The sequence below is a fragment of the Nycticebus coucang genome, chromosome 14 (genome assembly GCF_027406575.1).
Source record: "Nycticebus coucang isolate mNycCou1 chromosome 14, mNycCou1.pri, whole genome shotgun sequence".
Lineage (NCBI taxonomy): Eukaryota > Metazoa > Chordata > Mammalia > Primates > Lorisidae > Nycticebus > Nycticebus coucang.
Genome location: NC_069793.1, coordinates 17,168,071 through 17,188,096, shown reverse-complemented (window position 1 = coordinate 17,188,096; position 20,026 = coordinate 17,168,071). Strand labels below are relative to the sequence as shown.

The 20,026-nt window shown below is 35.2% G+C and overlaps 1 protein-coding gene across 2 annotated transcripts; it reads left to right on the top strand.

Moving 5' to 3' along the window:
- Positions 1–16,454: 16,454 nt before the first annotated feature.
- Positions 16,455–19,732, top strand: LOC128565279 (olfactory receptor 4A5-like). Of its 2 annotated transcripts, XM_053561626.1 has the most exons (2): positions 16,455–17,353; positions 19,708–19,732. In XM_053561626.1, the coding sequence occupies exons 1-2, from the start codon at positions 16,455–16,457 to the stop codon at positions 19,730–19,732; spliced, it is 924 nt and encodes a 307-aa protein (XP_053417601.1). The 2 variants fall into 2 exon arrangements, with proteins under 2 accessions (XP_053417601.1, XP_053417602.1); XM_053561627.1 differs by lacking the exon at positions 19,708–19,732 and having other exon boundaries at positions 16,455–17,366.
- The last annotated feature ends 294 nt before the right edge of the window (positions 19,733–20,026 follow it).

The window sequence follows — 20,026 nt, the reverse complement described above, 5'->3', positions numbered from 1 at the left end:
TTGTGTTGTTGTGGGAGTGTGGGATTCTCCTTTTCCAGGTGTCGCAGGTGGGGGGAAGTGATGTCTTAGTTGCTAATATATCTCAACAGCTGAGATTTCAGCCCATAGCCACTGATTCACTAGGATTGGACAGAGACTAGCCAAATACAGGTCAGAGCCCCCATCACACTAAACAGTTTCCCAGAGTTTCAGGCTGTAATACTGAATGGGACCTTTGTAAAGCTCTAGGGTAAAAGCCGCAATCACCAGTCCCAGTTCTTTGGTAAAGGGCTGGTTAATTACAACTCCAAGAGCCCTCAATTCAATTCCACCTTACCAGTTTCTCTAGCCAAATGGTGAAACATAATCATGGGGTGGAATCAGCAGAAAAGCTCTGGCAACATGAATAATCAGAGTAGATCAATTCCCCCAAGGAATGACAAAGGAGATACAACAGAAGATCCCATTCATAAACAAATGGTTGAGATGTCAGAAATCGAATTTGGAATCTGGATCACAAATAAGATTAACAGAATGGAGGTAATGATGGAATTAGAAATTCAAGGAGCAATTCAAAAGTTCTCTCAAGAGAGATGGAGCATGATGGCGGATGGGACGGAGGTGTAGCCCACCTCTCCCAAGCCATCAGGTGAGAGGAAGGGGGGTCTGTACCTTTTCCCCATGTGGATTATTGGTGTGGAAAGACAGCTGGAGACGTGCAGTGAATTGGTGGATTACTGTATATGAGGTGTAATTTAAAACCACAGACTCTGTTGTAGAGATTTTCCCTGCTTGGTTGTGCTGGCTGGCAGGCCCCTTCTTCATGGAGAACAGCAACTTGTAATTCCTGGCAAAACCCAATTGACGAAAATTTATTCCTGAGCCGGGTTTAGCACCCTGAAAGGAGTCCCGCTCAGAGACACAAGGGGCTAAGCAACCTGGTGGAAAATTGAAGGGAAGGGATCCTGCCCAGGAAACAGACATTTTGAATTGTCCGAAATGGAGGACACCTTCCCCCAGAACAACAGGAGTGATTAAATAGACTAGACCATTCCTGGTGGGGAATATTGGTGTGGGCTGGCAGTTCAGGCTGTGCAGTGAACTGGCAGGTGGCTAGACTCAAAAGTCCAGATTCAAAAGTGAGACTCTGAGCCACAAAAACTGAGGATAAGGTCTCTGTGCGCTGCAGCCGCGGGAGCCGGCAGCAGCTAAAACCGGTGGCAGCCAGCACTGTCCCCCATGGCTGATTGCAGTTGCCAGTTTAAAGGAGAACGTGGGAGCAGAGTGGAAAGATTTGTGAAGCGTGGACTCCTACACTGAGTTGGGAGGTCGGATAGGAGTGCTGTCTGGAACAGAGCAGCTGAGGTTGGACAATAATTAGACAATTAACATTTAAAGAAACTCCAAACTGGCGATCCGCCAGGTAGGGTGGTTACTGTGGTAACAGTGTATTTTCTTCTACTGGTCCAGTCTATTTAATCACTCTTCTTGTTCTGGATTAAAAATGTCCCTTGGACGTTCGAAAAATTTGATACCCAAAATTCTACCAGGCTTATCAATATTTACAATTAATGTGAATAGCTTAAATTGTCCTCTGAAGAGGCACAGGTTGGCTGACTAGATAACACTCAGCCCAGATATCTGTTTCATACAAGAATTTCACCTTAACTTAAATGATAGATATAGACTCAGGGTGAGGAGATGGTCATCCATTTTTCGGGAAAATGGAAACCAGAAATAAGCAGGTGCTGCAATTTTATTCGTAGCTACAATAGGCTTTAAACCAACAAAGCAAGGAAAGAAAAGGATGGTCACTTCATATTTGTTAAGGGTAACAAACAACATGATGAGTTTTCAATTATTAACATTTATGCACCCAACCAGAATGTACCTCAATTTATAAGAAAGACTCTAACAGCCATGAGCAACTTGATTTCCTCCAGCACCATAATAGTTGGAGATTTTAATACTCCTTTGGCAGTGTTGGGTATATCCTCCAATAAGAAACTCAGCAAAGAAATTTTAGATTTAAACTTAACTATTCAAGAAGATGTCTGATTAACACACATCTACAGAACATTTCATCCTAAAAAAATTGAATACACATTCTTCTCACCTGCCCATGGAATATCCTTCAAAATTGATCACATCTTAGGTCACAAGTCTAACCTCAGCAAATTTAAAAGAATCGGAATTATTCCTTGCATCTCCTCAGACCATCATGGTATAAAAGTTGAACTCAGTGACAACAGGAATGTGCATACAAATAGAAAAACAAGGAAACTAAATAACCTTATGCTGAACAATATCTGGGTCTTAGATGAGATTAAGAAGGAAATTACCAAATTTTTGGAACAAAATGACAATAAAGACATGAATTATCAGTACCTCTGGGATACCGCAAAGGCAGTCCTAAGAGGGAAATTTATAGCACTGCAAGCCTTCCTCAAGAGAACGGAAAGAGAGGACGTTAACAAACTTAATGGGACATCTCAAGCAACTGGAAAAGGAAGAACACTCCAACCCCAAACCCAGCAGAAGAAAAGAAATAACCAAAATTAGAGCAGAATAAATGAAATTGAAAACAAAAGGATTATACAGCAGATCAATCAATCAAAAAGTTGTTTTTTTTGTAAAGGTCAAGAAAATAGATAAACCTTTGACTAACCTAACAAGGAAAAAAAGATTGAAATTTCTAATTTCATCAATCAGAAATGGTAAAGACGAAATAACAACAGACTCCTCAGAAGTTCAAATAATACTTAATGAATATTACAGGAAACTCTATTCTCAGAAATATGAAAAGCTGAAGGAAATAGACCAATACTTGGAAGCACGCCACCTTCCTAGAGTTAGCCACAATCAACTGGAAATGTTGAACAGGCCTATATCAAGATCTGAAATAGTATCAACTATACAAAATCTCACTAAAAAGAAAAGCCTGGGACCAGAAGGCTTCACATCAGAATTCTACCAAACTTTTAAAGAGGAACTAGTACCTATATTATTTAACCTTTTCCAAAATATAGAAAAAGAAGGAATACTCCCCAACACATTCTATGAAGCAAACATCACCTTGATCCCCAAACCAGGAAAAGACCCAACAAGAAATGAAAATTATAGAATAGTATTACTAATGAATATTGATGAAAAAATATTCAACAAGATCCTAGCAAGCAGAATCCAGCAACACATCAAACAAATTATACACCACGACCAACTGGGTTTTATCCCCGGGTCTCAAGGCTGGTTCAATATATGTAAATCTATAAATACAATTCATCACATAAACAAATTAAAAAACAAAGACCACATGTTTCTCTCAATTGATGCAGAAAAAGCTCTTGAAAATTTGCAGTATCCTTTCATGATCAGAACACTTAAGAAAATAGGTATAGGAGGGACATTTCTTACACTGACCGAGGCCATCTACAGCAAACCCACAGCCAATATCATATTGAATGGAGTTAAATTGAACATTTCCACTCACATCAGGAACCAGGCAAGGTTGCCCATTGTCTCCACTGCTTTTTAACATTGTAATGGTTACAATTAGGCAATTGCAATTAGGCAAGAAAAGGCGATCAAGGGTGTCCACATAGGGTCAGAGTAGGTCAAACTTTCACTCTTTGCAGATGATATGATTGTATATCTGGAAAACACCAGGTATTCTACTACAAAACTCTTAGAAGTGATCAGCAGCATCTCAGGTTACAAAATCAACACTCATAAATCTGTAACCTTTACATATATCAACAATAGTCAAGCTGGAAAAACAGTCAAGGACTCTATTCTGTTCACAGTAGTGCCAAAGAAGATGAAATATTTGGGAGTTTACCTAACAAAAGACATTAAAGATCTCTATAAGGAGAACTATGAAACTCTAAGAAAAGAAATAGCTGAGGATGTTAACAAATGGAAAAACATACCATGCTCATGGCTGGGAAGAATCAACATTGTTAAAATGTCCATAATACCCAAAGCCATATACAATTTTAATGCAATCCCTATTAAAGCTCCATTGTCATACTTTAAAGATCTCAAAAAAATAATACATCATTTTATATGGAATCAGAAAAAATCTAGAACAGTCAAGACATTACTAGAAATAAAAACAAAGCAGGAGGAATTACACTACCAGACCTCAGACTATACTATAAATTGATAGTGATCAAAACAGCATGGTACTGGCACAAAAAACAGAGAAGTAGATGTCTGGAACAGAATAGAGAACCAAGAGATGAATCCAGCTACTTACTGTTATTTGATCTTTGACAAGCCAATTAAAAACATTCAGTGGGGAAATGGTTTCCTATTTAACAAACGGTGCTGGGTGAACTGGCTGGCAACCTGTAGAAGACTGAAACTGGACCCACACCTTTTACCATTAACTAAGATAGACTGTCACTGGATTAAACATTTAAACTTAAGACATGAAACTATAAAAATACTAGAAGATAGTGCAGGGTAAACACTTGAAGAAATTGGCCTGGGTGAATATTTTATGAGGAGGACCCCCCAGCCAATTGAAGCAACACCAAAAATAGATTACTAGGACTTTTCCTGGTTTTGAAATCAAGATGATGTTTGTTTCATAGAATGTGTTGGGTAGTGTTTCTTCTTTCTAAAAAGCTTTTGCGCAGCCAAGAAAACAGTCTGTAAAGCAAGCAGACAGCCCTCAGAATGGGAGAAGATATTTGCAAATTATGTCTCTGACAAAGGTTTAATAAGCAGAATCCACAGAGAACTCAAACAAGTTAGCAAGAAAAGAACAAGTGATCCCATCTCAGGGTGGGCAAGGGACTTGAAGAGAAACTTCTCTGAAGAAGACAGGCACCCAGCCTACAGATGCATGAAAATGCTTATCATTCTTAATCATCAGAGAAATGCAAAGCAAAACCACTTTGAGATATCATCTAACTCCAGTAAGATTAGCCCACATCAAAAAATCCCAAAACCAAAAATGTTGGCGTGGATGTGGAGAAAAGGGAACACTTCTACACTGCTGGTGGGAATGCAAACTAATATGTTCCTTTTGGAAAGATGTTTGGAGATCACTTAGGGATCCAAAAATAGACCTGTCATTTGATCCTACAATTCCTCTACTAGGTATATACCCAGAAGACCAAAAATCACATTATAACAAAGATATTCGTACCAGAATGTTTATTGCAGCCCAATTCATAATTTCTAAGTCACAGAAAAAGCCCAAGTGCCCAATGACTCACAGATGGATTAATAAATTGTGGTACATGTACATCATGAAATATTATGCAGTGTTCAAGAAAGATGAAGATTTTCTCTCTTTCATGTTTATATGGATGGAGTTGGAACATATTCTTCTTAGCAAAGTATCTCAAGAATGGAAGAAAAGTATCCAATGTACTCAGTCTTACTATGAAACCAATTTATAGCTTTCATATGAAAGCTATAACCCAATTATAGCCAAAGAAGAAGGAGAAAGGGGAGGGGAGGGTATTTGGTGGGACCAAAGCTACGGTGCAGCTTACAAGGGTACATGTGAAATTTACTAAGTGTAGAATATAAACATCTTAACACAATAACTAAGAAAATGTCATGAAGGCTAAGGTAACCAGTTTGATGAAAATATTTCAAATTTTATACAAAACCAGCACATTGTACCCCATGATTGCATTAATGTACACATTTATGATTTAATTAAAAAAATATAGTTCACCTATTTGTTCTAAAAAATTAAAAAAAACCCCACAAAAACCTAAAGAAACACACAGACCAATGAAACAGTCTAAATACCCAGAAATAAACCTGCACTATAGTCCGCTGATCTTTGACAGGAGATCCAAGAATACAAGGTATGGAAAGGATAGTGTTCTCAATAAATGTTGTTGGGAAAACTATATTCACATGGAGAAGAATGAGATTGGAACCTCATTATACACTTTAGATAAAAATGAACTCAAAATGGAGTTAAAGACATAAATGCAATATCTGAGACCACACATCATGGAAGACTATGTGGAGTAAAAGCTCCTTGACCTTGGTCTTGGCAATAATATTTTGGATAAGAGACCAAAAGCACAAGCAACAAAAACTAAATTAAATAAGTGGGGCTACATCAAACTATAAAGCTCTGTACAGGAAAGCAAAAACTCAACAAAATGAAAAGTCAACCTACAGAATGGAAACATACAACCTATAAAATGCAAACCCTGTATTTTATAAGGAGTTAATATCCTAAGTATGTAAGAAATTCACACTTCAAAACCTGAATTAAAATGGAAAAAGAATCTGAACAGATACTTCTCAAAAGAACACATACAAGTGGCCAACATGTATAAGAAAAAATGTTCAATATCACTAACCATCTGATAAATGTAAGTCAAAACCACAATAAAATATTACCAAACACCTGTTAGGATGACTATTATCCAAAAAAACACAAAATATAACAACAGTTTGCAAGAGTTTTCAGAAGACAGCCCTCTACACCTTTGGTGGAAATGTAAATTGGTAAAACCATTATGGAAATCAGCATTGCAGCACCACAAAAAATTATGAATAGGCCTTCCATAGGATCCACCACTCCCACTTCTGGGTATTTATACAAATGAAATGAAATCACTATCTTAAAGAGATATAGTCATGCCCAATTTTATTGCAATATTATTCATAATAGCCAAAATAAGGACACAACCTAATTTTCCATTGATAGATGAAATAAATAAGGATTATGTGGTACAAACACACAGATACACATAGACACAAATATGAAATATTATTTTTCCCTTGAAAAGGAGGAAATCTTATCATTTGCAACACTATGGAAAAAACGGAGGACATTATGCTAAGTGAAGTAAACCAGAGACAGGAAGACAAATGATGTCTGATCTCACCTATCCAGGAATCTAATATAGTTGAATTCATAGAAACAGAGAGTAGAATGGTGATGCCAGGGGCTAGGGGATGAAGGAAATGAGAACAAATTGGTCAGAGTCGGGGGAACTAACGTACATCATGAGTAGTGATTTGTGTGTTAATTAATTTTTTGTAGTAATCATGTATACATCTTTTAAATCATCTTGTTGTATACTTTGAATCTATGCAAGTTTTGTCAATTAAATATTTTTAAATAAAAATTAAGTTAAAATTTATTAATTAAAGGCTTCCATTCATTTTGCACTCTTACTGCTCTAGATCTCAAGCAATCAGTAATGGGTTTCCAGAAAATGTTTCATAATGACAAGAAAACAGAAGCTCTTTCTGTGACATGAGTCATCCAAGACACTCCATCCCTGGTCCACACACTAGAGGTAGGCCACCTTCACAGTCACCCACATAGCATTCAGCTGGCCCAACTGCAGAAGGAGAAAGGGGACTCTCATGGGCTTATATTTCAAGTGTAAGGAATACAATTCCCCATTCAAAAATGGTTTATTTTTTCCCCCAATCATGTTTCTCCAGAATGCCTTCTTCAACACAATCTTTCCATCAGAAGATAATTAACTCCTGGGAGAGAAAGCAGCAGCTACAGAACAAGATCTGTAAACCTTTATGGAAACCTCTTTAAATATCCATGCCATGCAAGATAAAAATGATTTTGTCGTCATCCACATCTCCATGGCAAATCATGGGTGGAGTGACCCATTTATAACTGTTTCTATCACGGTTTCTATCTTTTTCACTGCAGGACTGGAGCCATACATAAAGAATCAAGTTTTCAAAAGGTTTCAAGTAAATCTATTTTAATTCAAATCCCAGGTTTTCTGTGAAAGGTTTTGAGGCTTATTAGGCCAAAAAGAGTTCTACTTGTAAGAACACCTTTCTTTTTCCAAACAGCTTTACCAAATGAAGCACAATTGATACACCAAACAAACAAACAAAAAAACCAAACCAAACAAAACCAAGACCCTGCATATTTAATGTATATAATTTCTTAACAATTTGATTAATTTGATAAGTTAATTTGATACTGAATTGTCTGAATGGGCAATTTACAAGTGTGAAATATCTTTCACCTTTATACTCATTCCAAGAAGAGATCAATTTGAGAGGAGATTGTTTCTGAACACCCCAGGCATCATTAAGCAACTCAAGTGATCACAAACAGGTGAATGGATTAATAAAATGTAGTAACCATGGAGTAATACTCAGCCATAAAAATGGCAGTCTAGTATCCTTTGTAACAGATTGGAGGGAACTGGAAACCATTTTTTTAAGTGAAACATCATAACAATGGAGTAACAAACACATGTACTCAGTACCAAATTGGAACTAATTGATCAACACTTAAGCACATAGCATATCTCAGTGAAAATCAAGCGGGGGTGGGGGGTGAGGGCAAAGGTGCGGATCAGTAAATTCACAACTATTGTTGACATGCACACTATGTGAGTGAAGGGCACACTTATATGTATAACTTTGACTCAATCTGAACTAAAGCAAAGGATATAAACAAAACATGTCCACTTATCAGACCTTTGTCAGAAACTTAACCTGCAAATATCTTCCCCCATTCTGAAGGGGGAACTTAACCTGCAAATATCTTCCTCCATTCTTAACCTGCAAATATCTTCCCCCATTCTGAAGGGGGAACTTAACCTGCAAATATCTTCCCCCATTCTTAACCGGCAAATATCTTCCCCCATTCTGTCTGCTTGTTTTGCTTACTGTGCTCTTGGAACTTAACCTGCAAATATCTTCCCCCATTCTTAACCTGCAAATATCTTCCCCCATTCTGTCTGCTTGTTTTACTTACTGTGCTCTTGGCTGTGCAGAAGCTTTTTAGTTTGATAATATCCCAGTAATATATTTTTGCTGTTGCTTCAATTGCCCGGGAGGTTCTCCTCATAAAAAATTCTCCCAGGCCAATTTCTTCAAGTGTTTTCCATGCACTGTCTTCTAGTATTTTTATAATTTCATGTCTTAAATTTAAATCTTTTACCCAGTGAGAATCAATTTTTGTTAATGGTGAAAGGTGAGGATCCAGTTTCCGTCTTCTACAGGTCACCAGCCAGTTCACCCAGCACAATTGGTTAAATAGGGAATCTTTCCCCCAATGAATGTTTTTGAAAAGCTTACCAAAGATCAAATGATGATAAGTGGCTGGGTTCATCTCTTGGTTCTCTATTCTGATTCACGTATCTACCTCTCTATTTTTGTGCCAGTACCATGATGTTTTGATCACTATCAATTTATAGTGTAGCCTGAATTCTGGCAACATGATGCCTCCCAATTTGTTCTTATTTCTGAGTAATGTATTGACTATTTGAGGTTTTTCTGATTCCATATAAAACAAAGTATTATTTTTAATAGATCTTCAAGGCATGACAATGGTGGTTTAATAGGGATTGCATTAAATCTGTAGATTGCTTTGGGTAGTATGGACAATTTAACAATGATGATTCTTCCCGCCCTAAGCATGTTGTGTTTTTCAATTTGTTAACATCTTTGGTTATTTCTTTTCTCAGAGTTTCATAATTCTCTTTATAGAGATCTTTCATGTGCTTTGTAGGTAAAATCCCAGATATTTCATCTTCTTTGTCACTACTGTAAAATGAATAGAGTCCCTGACTATATATTCAGCTTGACTATTGTTGGTATATATAAAAGTTACTGATTTGTAAGTATTGATTTTGTATCCTTAGACAGTACTGTATTCCTTGATTGCTTCTAAGAGTTTTGTAGTTGAGTCCCTGAGATTTTCCAGGTACAAGATCAGGTCATCTGTGAGGAGTTAGGTTTTGTTCTCTGCTTACCCCATTTGGATACAGTTGATTACCTTCTCTTTTTTTTTTGTAGAGACAGAGTGTCACTTTATGGCCTTTGGGTAGAGTGCCATGGCATCACAAAGCTCACAGCAACCTCCAACTCCTGGGCTTAAGCGATTCTCTCGCCTCAGCCTCCCGAGTAGCTGGGACTACAGGCGCTCGCCACAACACCCAGCTATTTTTTGGTTGCAGTTCAGCCGGGGCCAGGCTTGAACCCGCCACCCTCGGTATATGGGGCTGGCGCCTTACCGACTGAGCCACAGGTGCCGCCCTGATTACCTTCTCTTGCCTGATTGCGATGCCTAAGATTTCCATTACTATGTTAAATAGCAGTGGAAACAATGGACATCCTTGTCTATTTCCAGATCTGAGTGGAAATGTTTTCATTTTAGTCCATTCAATTTGATCTTTGCTATGGATTTGTTGTAGATTGTCTCTATCAGTTTAAGAAATGACCCATCTAAGCCTATTTTCTTAAATGTTCTATCATGAAAGGATGCTGGATATTATCAAAAGCTTTTTCTGCATCAATTAATAGAATCATATATGGTCTTTGTTTTTTGTTGTACTTAGGTTTTGTATTATATTTATAGATTTACATATGTTGAACCAACCTTGCACCTCCTGGATAAAGCCAACTTGATCATAATGCATAATTTTTTTGCTATGTTGTTGAATTCTGTTTGCTAGGATCTTATTGAATATTTTTGCATCAATATTCAGTAATGATATAGTTTTCTATCTTTGTTGGTTCCTTTCCTGGTTTGGGGATCAAGGTGATATTTGCTTCATAGAATGTGTTGGGGTATTCCTTCTTTTTCTATGTTTTGGAAAAGGTTATGTAATATAGGTACTAGTTTGTCTTTGAAGGTTTGGTAGAATTCTGATGTGAAACCATCTGATCCTGGACTTTTCTTTTTTGGGAGCTTTTTATATAGTTGATTCTATTTCAGTGCTTGATATAGGTCTATTCAAAATTCTAATTATTTCTGGCTGAGTCTAGGTAGCTGGCATGCTTCCAGGAATTGGTCCATTTCCTCCTGCTTTTTATATTTCTGAGAATAGAGTTTTTTGTAGTATAGAATTTTTTGTAGCAGTCCTTAATGATTTTTTTTTGAATTTCTGTGGTATCTGTCATTATTTATCCTGTATTGTTTCTGATGATAATATTAGAGATTTTACTTTTCTGTTTTTGGTTAGGCTAGACAAAGGTTTATTAATTTTATTAATCTTATCAAAAAACAAACTTTTTGTTTCATGATCTTCTGAATGATTCTTTTGTTGTCAATTTCATTTAATTCTACTCTAATTTTGGTTATATATTTTCTTCTTTTGGTTTGGGAGCTAGAATGTTCTTCCTTTGTCAGTTGCTTGAGATGATTCATTAAGTTGTTGATTTCCGCTCATTCTGTTTTCTTGATGAAGGCTTCTGATGCTATAAATTTTCCTCTTAGGACTGCCTTTGTGGTATCCCATAGATTTTGATAATTTGTGTCTTCATTATCATTTTGTTCCAAAAATTTGGTGATTGCCTTCTTAATCTCATCTTTGACCCAGCTATCATTCAGCATAAGATTATTTAATTTCCATGACTTTGAGTATGAAGATTCATGTTGCTGTTGAGTTCAGCTTTTATTCTTGATGGTCCGAGAAGATACAAGAAATAATTTCTATTCTTTTAAATTTTCTGAGGTTAGATTTGTGTGCTAAAATATTAGCAATTTTGGAGGACAATTAGTGGGCTGATGAGAAGAATGTGTATTTAGTTTTATTAGGATGAAATGTTCTGTAGATGTCTGTTAAGTCCATTTATTCTAGAGTCAAGTTTAAGCCCATTATTTCTTTGTTTAGTTTCTTCTTAGAGGATCTATCCAGAACTGACAGAGGGCTGTTAAAATCTCCAACTATTATAGTACAGGAAGATATCAAATTGTTCAGTGGTGCATCTTACAAGGGTATATGTGAAACTTGGTAAATCTTCTGTGAAGCTAGTGAATGATGCCCCATGATTATATCAATGTACACAGCTATGATTTAATAAAAAAAAGATATCAAATTGTTCATAACTGCTAGGGTTTGCTTTATACATTAAGAAGCATTCTGGAAGGGCACATAATGTTAATTATCAAACTCTCTTTATGTAGAGTGTTTTCTTTGACAAATATGTAGTATCCATCTTTATCTTTCCTTACTTTTGTTGGTTTAAACCTATTGTATCTGCAAATAAAATTGTAACCCCTGCTTTTTTCTGGTTTCAATTTGCCTGTATTATAGATATCCATCCCTTCACCCTAAGTCTCCTTTTATCCTTTAAGGTAAGATGAGTTTCTCATCAGAAACAGATATCAGTTTTTGTATAAGTCAGTCAGTCAACCAGTTTTTCTCCCTCTGGTCAGGAAGTTCTGATGGAAGTTGCTTCTAGTTGGTCATCTTCCTCCTGCCCCCTGCAATGTATTTTTTATTGAAGTAAAAAAATTCAGATTCTGGGCTGTTGTAGTAAGCATCACTTGATGCAGGAAACACTTATACCTCATTCAGATAAGCTGTAAGCATTAGGAGTTCTTTGAATTCATCTGGAGGTGACATAGAGAAAGATGCCTTATGTATTTATCAATTCTTCATCTTGGAGTCATAATTTAATTCAGAATAACATTGAATGCACCAGATAGCTGTTAAGAATTCACATATGTTTGTGCCTCATTTGTCACTTACCTATAAGGGAGGGATAGTTTTTAGATGTGCTCTTTCCTCTTTGAAATAAAGGACATTTCAGTTTTAGGATTCAATCCATTTATTAGGTAAATTAAAACCTGCCAACTTTTAGTGGAGCCCATTACATGATAAAGATGTTTGGTCCTTCAGATAGGTATTTATTTTACTATCTAAGGCACTTATGGCACAGAAGATCTGAGATTTACCTAAACACATGATAAGATTATGATGCTCAATGGAGCCAATGACAAGCCATGTTGAGTAAATACTAGTGGAATCCCTTAGGCGCTATTCCTGTAGTAGAAACTAAAAATTTCTTTCTTGTAGAGAAAGTCATTGAACTGATATTAGACTAAATTAAGGGAGTGAATTAGTGGACTAAAAATTGTTATGGTTACAACATTTGACCCACATTCAGGCCTTGAGCAATAGCCTATACTCCAATGTAAAACTATAGAGCTATGATTACCTATCTTTCAAAGAATTAGACTGTCAACTTCAGCTGCAGTGTTGTCTATCTGTTGGCCTAGGGTATTCTTAGGTACAGTCTTTCCAACAGTCAAAATAAAGCCCTCCTTTATTGGAATATGGGTGGGTAAAGAAACATGGAGCTGCTTTTCCTTTTCATTTTGGTGTAAATATTACTTTCCTTACCTAAATATCTCATTATGTGAAACTTATAATTTATTATTTAATTCATTTTAGAATTTTTCTTTTCACATTATAGGCTTTTTTCTAAGCTTGATATTTAGCTTATTCTTGGCACGATCCAAGTCTTTTTTCTCCAGGGATTATTCTAAGGAAGTCAAATTTTCAGAGAGATTACTTGATTTGAATTTGTTCCAACTATTCTAATTAACTCATCTGTAATAACCTTACATTCTTTCATTTATAAAACTGATGATATAAAAATTGGTAAGTTCTGTCTGCACATATAAATAGAAGAATTATACTCCTTATAATACAACTGAGGAGATTCTAAACCTCAATGTTCTCCCCAGCCTGGAGTATGTGTTTAGGTGCTCTTTAGTCCTCTACTTGTGATGTTTTTCCTCTTATATCCATGATTACATGTAGAAATTTGTGAAAGTTATCAATTTCCAGCAACGATATTGGGGAGATATATGCAGGCAATTTTATTTATTTTTATTAAATCATAGCTGTGTACATTAGTATGATCATGGGGCACCATATACTTGGTTCAGAGATCGTTTGACACATTTTTGTCACACTAGTTAACATAGCTTTCGTAGCATTTTCTTAGTTATTTTGCTAAGATCTTTACATTCCACATTTACTAGGATTCACATATACCCTTGTAAGTAGTTTGCTGTTGAATTACCGAAAAACTAAAAAGTTTTTCTTCTACCTATTAGGAAGGTCTGTCATTGGCCTACCCAGGAAGGGTTTATGTTCCAGCATTTGTCTTGTTAGGTACAGAACTTAGTAGCCAGGCACAAGAATGTTATCATAAATCCTCAGTCAAAGTCAAGTACTTTTTGGTTGTTTTTATCATAATGGACAGAGGAAAGAAGCTATTCAAGTAACTAATTTTAATGTTGCTAAATTTTGAGTTTATTTGTGCTACCAAATTATGAGTTTGGCCATGTTAATTGCTGCTAATTAGGCCAGTTTTTACATAATGTTGCAAAGATAGCAATTTTGTTTTCCTGTGAAGAAGTGTTTTCCTCAGGTGAGAGTATCTATCTACTTTTTATAGTAAATATTGAGATCATTTTTAGGTGTATTTATATTTTAGGCATGTACTTTAGATTATTTGACAGCTCTCGAAAGGACTGAGATTAGGGGAAGTCTGTGTAGAAATATGGAAACTATAGCCACTTGATCTATTTCAAGATTCAGTGATCATCCACAGATTATCATGTGCTCTATGATTACATGCAGATGCATGAGATATGTTCAGTTACCTTCAGTGAATCTTGAGGTATGATGCATGAGGTTTGTTCAGTTACTTTCAGTGAATCTTCATTGAGTTTTAAGGACCAAGGACAAGATTCAATCTTGAAATGATTGAGAAGGGATTCTCATTCAAAATTCCTATAGTGTGCTAAAGTATATTTTATGTCTGAAATAAATCATCTTTTCATTGGAGGAATCGGAATTGGAAAAATTAAGGTAGCAAAACACAGAACTTAAGTACATACAAAGTATATTTGGTTATAGTATACAGCATCATAGATGGTCATTTTTTATTTGTCCAAATAAGAAGTGAAAAAAGTTGCATGTTAATGTATAAATAAATAATGCAATGTATTCATATTCTTATTTTTTGAGATATTATATTTTACACAAGTTAATGTGTTTATAAATTACTTTAAGTATATTTGAATTAAAGAATTTACAATTCCATGTGATGTCAAGCATCTTTGAGTATAAAAGAACAAATGGTTATTATGTTCTGGAAACATAATATGGCCTTATATGTATGAATCTAAAAATTATCCCGTCAAACATGTTAGGGACTATATCCTAGAAAAACTGTCACTTGTATATTACCTTGAGTAGTGTCATTTCAGATTGAAATTGTGAAATACTAGAGAGGGTATGTTTGCTATTATGGGATTTTATCTTTTACAAATGTCATGTTCTCAAAAAACTATGTTCAATTATTTTTATTCTAGAAAAGCGTTAACAGTGTTTTATATGGAAGGCCTAGTAATAATATTTTAAAATATTAAATCTTTGATGACTTAAGCCATAGAGGATAGTGTATGTAACCTAACTCACAAGTAAATTGCTACTTGCCCTATAAAGGATTTATCCTGGTGAAATATACCACTGATGATTAAAGAGAGAAAAGGCACTAAACCTTGCAGAAAGTAATGAGAGGGAGAAAAATAGAATTAGTTATAGATGACTTTATACCCTTGTGTTCTTCAACAGTTATGCCCTTATTGATTTATTGCTTCAACAATGACAGAACTGCTGAATTATGGAGGTTCAGGTTTGTATCTGTACTTGTCCCGTTCTCCTCTGTTCTTTAATTTGTCTGTAACTATCAGATTTAAAACTTTTAAAAATCCATGTTTCTTTGCTTTTTGATAATATCCTTTGGGGCATGAGAGATTAAAGATATGACAGTGTATTTCCATAGAATTGAGTAAGATATTTCAGAAGTCGTTATGTTTGTTACTACACAGATTGTATTGCAAAGATACCACAACTGCTTCAAATTCAAAGGGCCGACTCTATACTAATTTTTTTATTTATGATTGATTGTCACCACCAGAGAGTAAGTATCTTGAGTGCAGGAACACTTTCCCTGTTGGTTGTGGCTGATGCTTGTACCATGAGGTAACATATTTTACTTTATTTACTTATTATTTGACTGTGATCTGTATCTCTATTAATGTAGTCCTCAGATAAGTTCACTTTATAATTTTTAGTTTAATTAGTATTCTATGTGGAAGCCGTGCACATATTTCATTATATTTTTTCCTATGTACTTCATGCTTTCACGTTAAAGACACTTAAAAAAAAATTTCAATTTCTTTTTTCAAAATAGAGATTAGCATGAGGGTATATGTGATTAGGTTACATTACTTGCATTTATAAGGTAAAATCTGAGTTGTAATTAAATTCCTCATCCATGACGTGTGCCATATACCAGCACATTGTACCAGTTGTTTGTAAACATACTAAAGAAGTGACATACATTAAAAAGTCATATAATGTATTAATGATTGTTAGAATCTTTAACTGTTCTTCTCTATCGAATATCCACTAATTCTTAGAGATAAAACCTTTTACGTGTAGTCCCTAAAGAATATGATCTGGGGAAAAATGGAACTGTGAAAAAAGGTCTATTGTGAGCTTTAGAGGAGGTCTCAATTGATACATACAAAATGTATATTGTGGGTAAACCATTGTTGAAGATCTGAAAAAGATGGACTCCAAGACACTGTGGATGTGTTCACAGCCCTGTTCACAATTTCATTCCAGGTCCTATTCTCCTAAGCTCTCAGCTCTGACACAAACCTTACAGAAGAGTAAATGGGAGAGAGTAACAATGTCACCGAATTTGTCCTTCTGGGACTCACTCAAGATCCTGATGGGCAAAAAGCATTACTGGTGATGCTTTTGATTACGTATGCTGTGACCATGGTGGGCAACCTGCTCATCGTGGTGACTATTATCAGGAGCCCCTCCTTGGGCTCCCCAATGTACTTCTTCCTGGCCTCTCTGTCGCTCATTGATGTTGTTTATTCCACTGCCACTTCACCTAAATTGATTGTAGACTTACTCTGTGACAAAAAGACAATTTCCTTTTCAGCTTGCCTGGGCCAGCTCTTTATAGAACACTTATTTGGTGGAGCTGAGATCTTTCTCCTTGTGGTGATGGCCTATGATCGCTATGTGGCCATCTGTAAGCCTCTGCACTATTTGACCATCATGAAAAGACAGGTGTGCATCCTTCTGTTGGTGGTGGGGTGGGTTGGAGGCTTTGTGCACTCTGTGGTTCAAATTGTCTTTGTGTACAATCTTCCTTTCTGTGGCCCCAGAGTCATCGACCACTTCTTCTGTGACATGTACCCATTACTGGAACTTGCATGCACAGACACCTACTTTCTAGGTCTCACTGTGGTTGCCAATGGTGGGGCAATCTGCATGGTGGTCTTTATCCTTCTCCTCATCTCCTATGGAGTCATCCTAAACTCACTGAAGACTTACAGTCAGGAAGGGAGGCGCAAAGCCCTGTCTACCTGCAGCTCCCACATCACCGTGGTTGTCTGCTTTTTTGTTCCCTGTATTTTCATATATGTTAGACCTGTGTCCACCTTCCCTATTGATAAATTTATGACTGTATTTTATACAGTTATCACTCCCATGTTGAATCCTTTGATCTATAGCTTGAGAAATTCAGAGATGAAAAATGCTATGGAAAAACTCTGGTGTAAAAAGTGAATCATAGATGGAATAAGAATGTCCTTTTGATCATGGTTAGTACCAGTTCTAAGGCAAAACACAGCCAGAAAATTCTTAGGATGTATAATGTCAATTCCATGGATTCTATGGGGTTGCTTCTCTTTATTTATACGAAGTCATCAGAATTGTGGAATGAATTATTTTTTGAGGATAGAATCAATCAAATATAAAAATTCTGGAGGGTGAGTAAAAGGCTCAGGGATGCTATTGCAAGTAAAAATAAAACTAAGTTCTTACAACTTATTTTTCTTAGTGTATATTGAAATGGCACTCAGATAAAGTGGTTTTTTTTACTCTCAAGGGGGAAAACAAGGTTTTCTTTTTTAAAACTCAATATCATTGTGATTCCTGAGAAAGCAATTTGTCCAATATTCAGAACAAATTTGATGTGCAAAATGGGTGATGTTTAAGTCTAGATATTCATTATTCTGTCAGCAAAGCAGATTTCTGTAGTTGTGCTGTGCATTGTGTCTTAAGACATTCTAAGCTAGTGTATGATGCCCCATGATCATATCAATGTACACAGCTATGATTAAAAAAAAAAAAAAAGACATTCTGTTTCTCAACAAGGAACAGATGTTCCATAAATACTGTTTATGGATTTCCTGTTCAGGGTTTCAGGGTACTTGGCCAATAGATGATATTGTTGTTGTTAAAAATGCTGTCAGTGGTCATTTTGTTGGCTGAAATGTGAATGGTGAAGAAAATAGTCTAGTTCTTGATTATGAGCGATTTACGTCACTTTGGTTTATTTTTGTGAACTTCTTCAGAGTTTATAATGTGCATATTTGCCTTTTTGGAAATTCATGTAAACCCTCTTACTTTGTGTTACTGAATGTGTAGATAATGGGAAGAGAAATATGTTGTTTCATATAAGCAATATGTTCCCTAATTGTTATGTTCAATTTAAATTCTTAACTTAAAGACTTAAAAATGATTTGTTGTAGTATAAATGCAATTGTTTTACAATTTTATAAAGAAAATAATTTTTTCTCATTTTTCTCATCTTGGCATATCACAAATCAGGAAGTATATAGAATTGCTTTCATTGTTAGATACAACATTATCTATGCTTTGTTACTATTCACATTTTTTAAAAAATTAAATGTTGTGTATATTTGAAGTATACAACATGGTGTTATGGGATACATGTAGATAGCAAAATTGTGAGTATAGTGAAGCAAATGGGCATATTCATCACCTCACATAGTTACTCAATTTTTGTTTTTTGAAAAGAGCAGCTGAAACATATTCACGTAGCTAGCATAAATACCACATATGGTTTAGTTTTTTTACTTATAGTCTTTATGTTCTATATTAGTCAGAGGACCCAAAGTAGCAGATCCAGATATAAGGATGAACAAGAATAGAGATTTAGTGTACAGTAAATTTACTTTATCAATGCAAAAATATTTTACAACTTTTTAAATTTTAAAATTTTATTGCTTTTATGCCTACCCAAACATATATGCAATTTATTTGTAAATTTTGTACCCTTTTACCTATAATATTATCAACTGTAACTACTTGTTTGTACTTCTCTGATGCTGCTTCTCTGTGTTCATGCAGATGTAATCCCAAAGCTAAACTTATCCTTAAAATGTATCATTCAGATTTTCTTATTCCTTACTTTTATTAGAATTATGTTTTATGGTACATAGTTGTCTAAATTTTAATTTTTTCCCTGATGTCAATGATGAGACATTAACATTTAATTTTTTCCATGATGAGACCATTTGGTGGATTGTTTCAAGTTGGTTTTTTTTTTTTTTTGCACACAGTTCAGCTATGTATATCCTGAAAACAATTTCTTTTGTGTTAAGGAAAATGTTTATATGTTCACTTTTACAGGTGGTTTCAGTTCTCCCAAATACTGTGGTGTAATTACCATACCTACCAGCAGGCCAGAACAGTCCCTTGCTCTGCAACTTGCCAATACGTGATATTTTTGTTAATGCAATTTCTTTAATACTGTGAGTTTATTGCAGTTTTAATTTGCATTCTTTATGTCCATTGAAGTTGAGCATATTACCACGTTTACTGGATCCCATTTTTTTCCTATTGTTCTATTAGACGTGTATTTACCGGTTGTTTTTATTATTATTAACTTATTGGAGTTCTTTAGGAATTTTTGTACTAAATCTTTACTTTTTATATTTATTGTGGAGTATTTTCGCAGTTTGTGATTTTAACATTTTTCATTTTTTTATTCATGGATTTTTAAATTGACAAATAAAAATCACATAAATCTACCATGTACAACATTTTATTTTAGTGTTATGGGATACACATTGATGGTAAAAACTGTTAGTATACAAAGCAAAAGAACTTTGAGCAACAGCTAAATCAAGCTATTTAATATATGCATTACTTCACAAACTTACCTTTTTGTGATGAGAACACTGAAAGTATATTCTTTTAGCAATTTTCAAGAACAAAATACATACTGTAGTCACCATGTTGTACAATAGCTCTCTTGAATTTATTCCTCCTATCTAGCTGATGTTTTGTAGTTTTTGATCAAAGTCTTCTGACTGTGCCCCACCCCACCCTCATCTCCTGTTACTGAGCAATCTATTCTCTACTGCCATGTGTTAAACTTTTTTGATTTTACATATAAGTGAGATCATGTGGCATTT

Bases quoted from the DNA above. Each gene is read 5' to 3' on its own strand.
- LOC128565279 (XM_053561626.1), top strand. From the start codon at position 16,455: ATGGGAGAGAGTAACAATGTCACCGAATTTGTCCTTCTGGGACTCACT. The intron at 17,354-19,707 runs GTGTAAAAAGTG...TAGTATACAAAG, and splicing joins AATGCTATGGAAAAACTCTG to CAAAAGAACTTTGAGCAACA.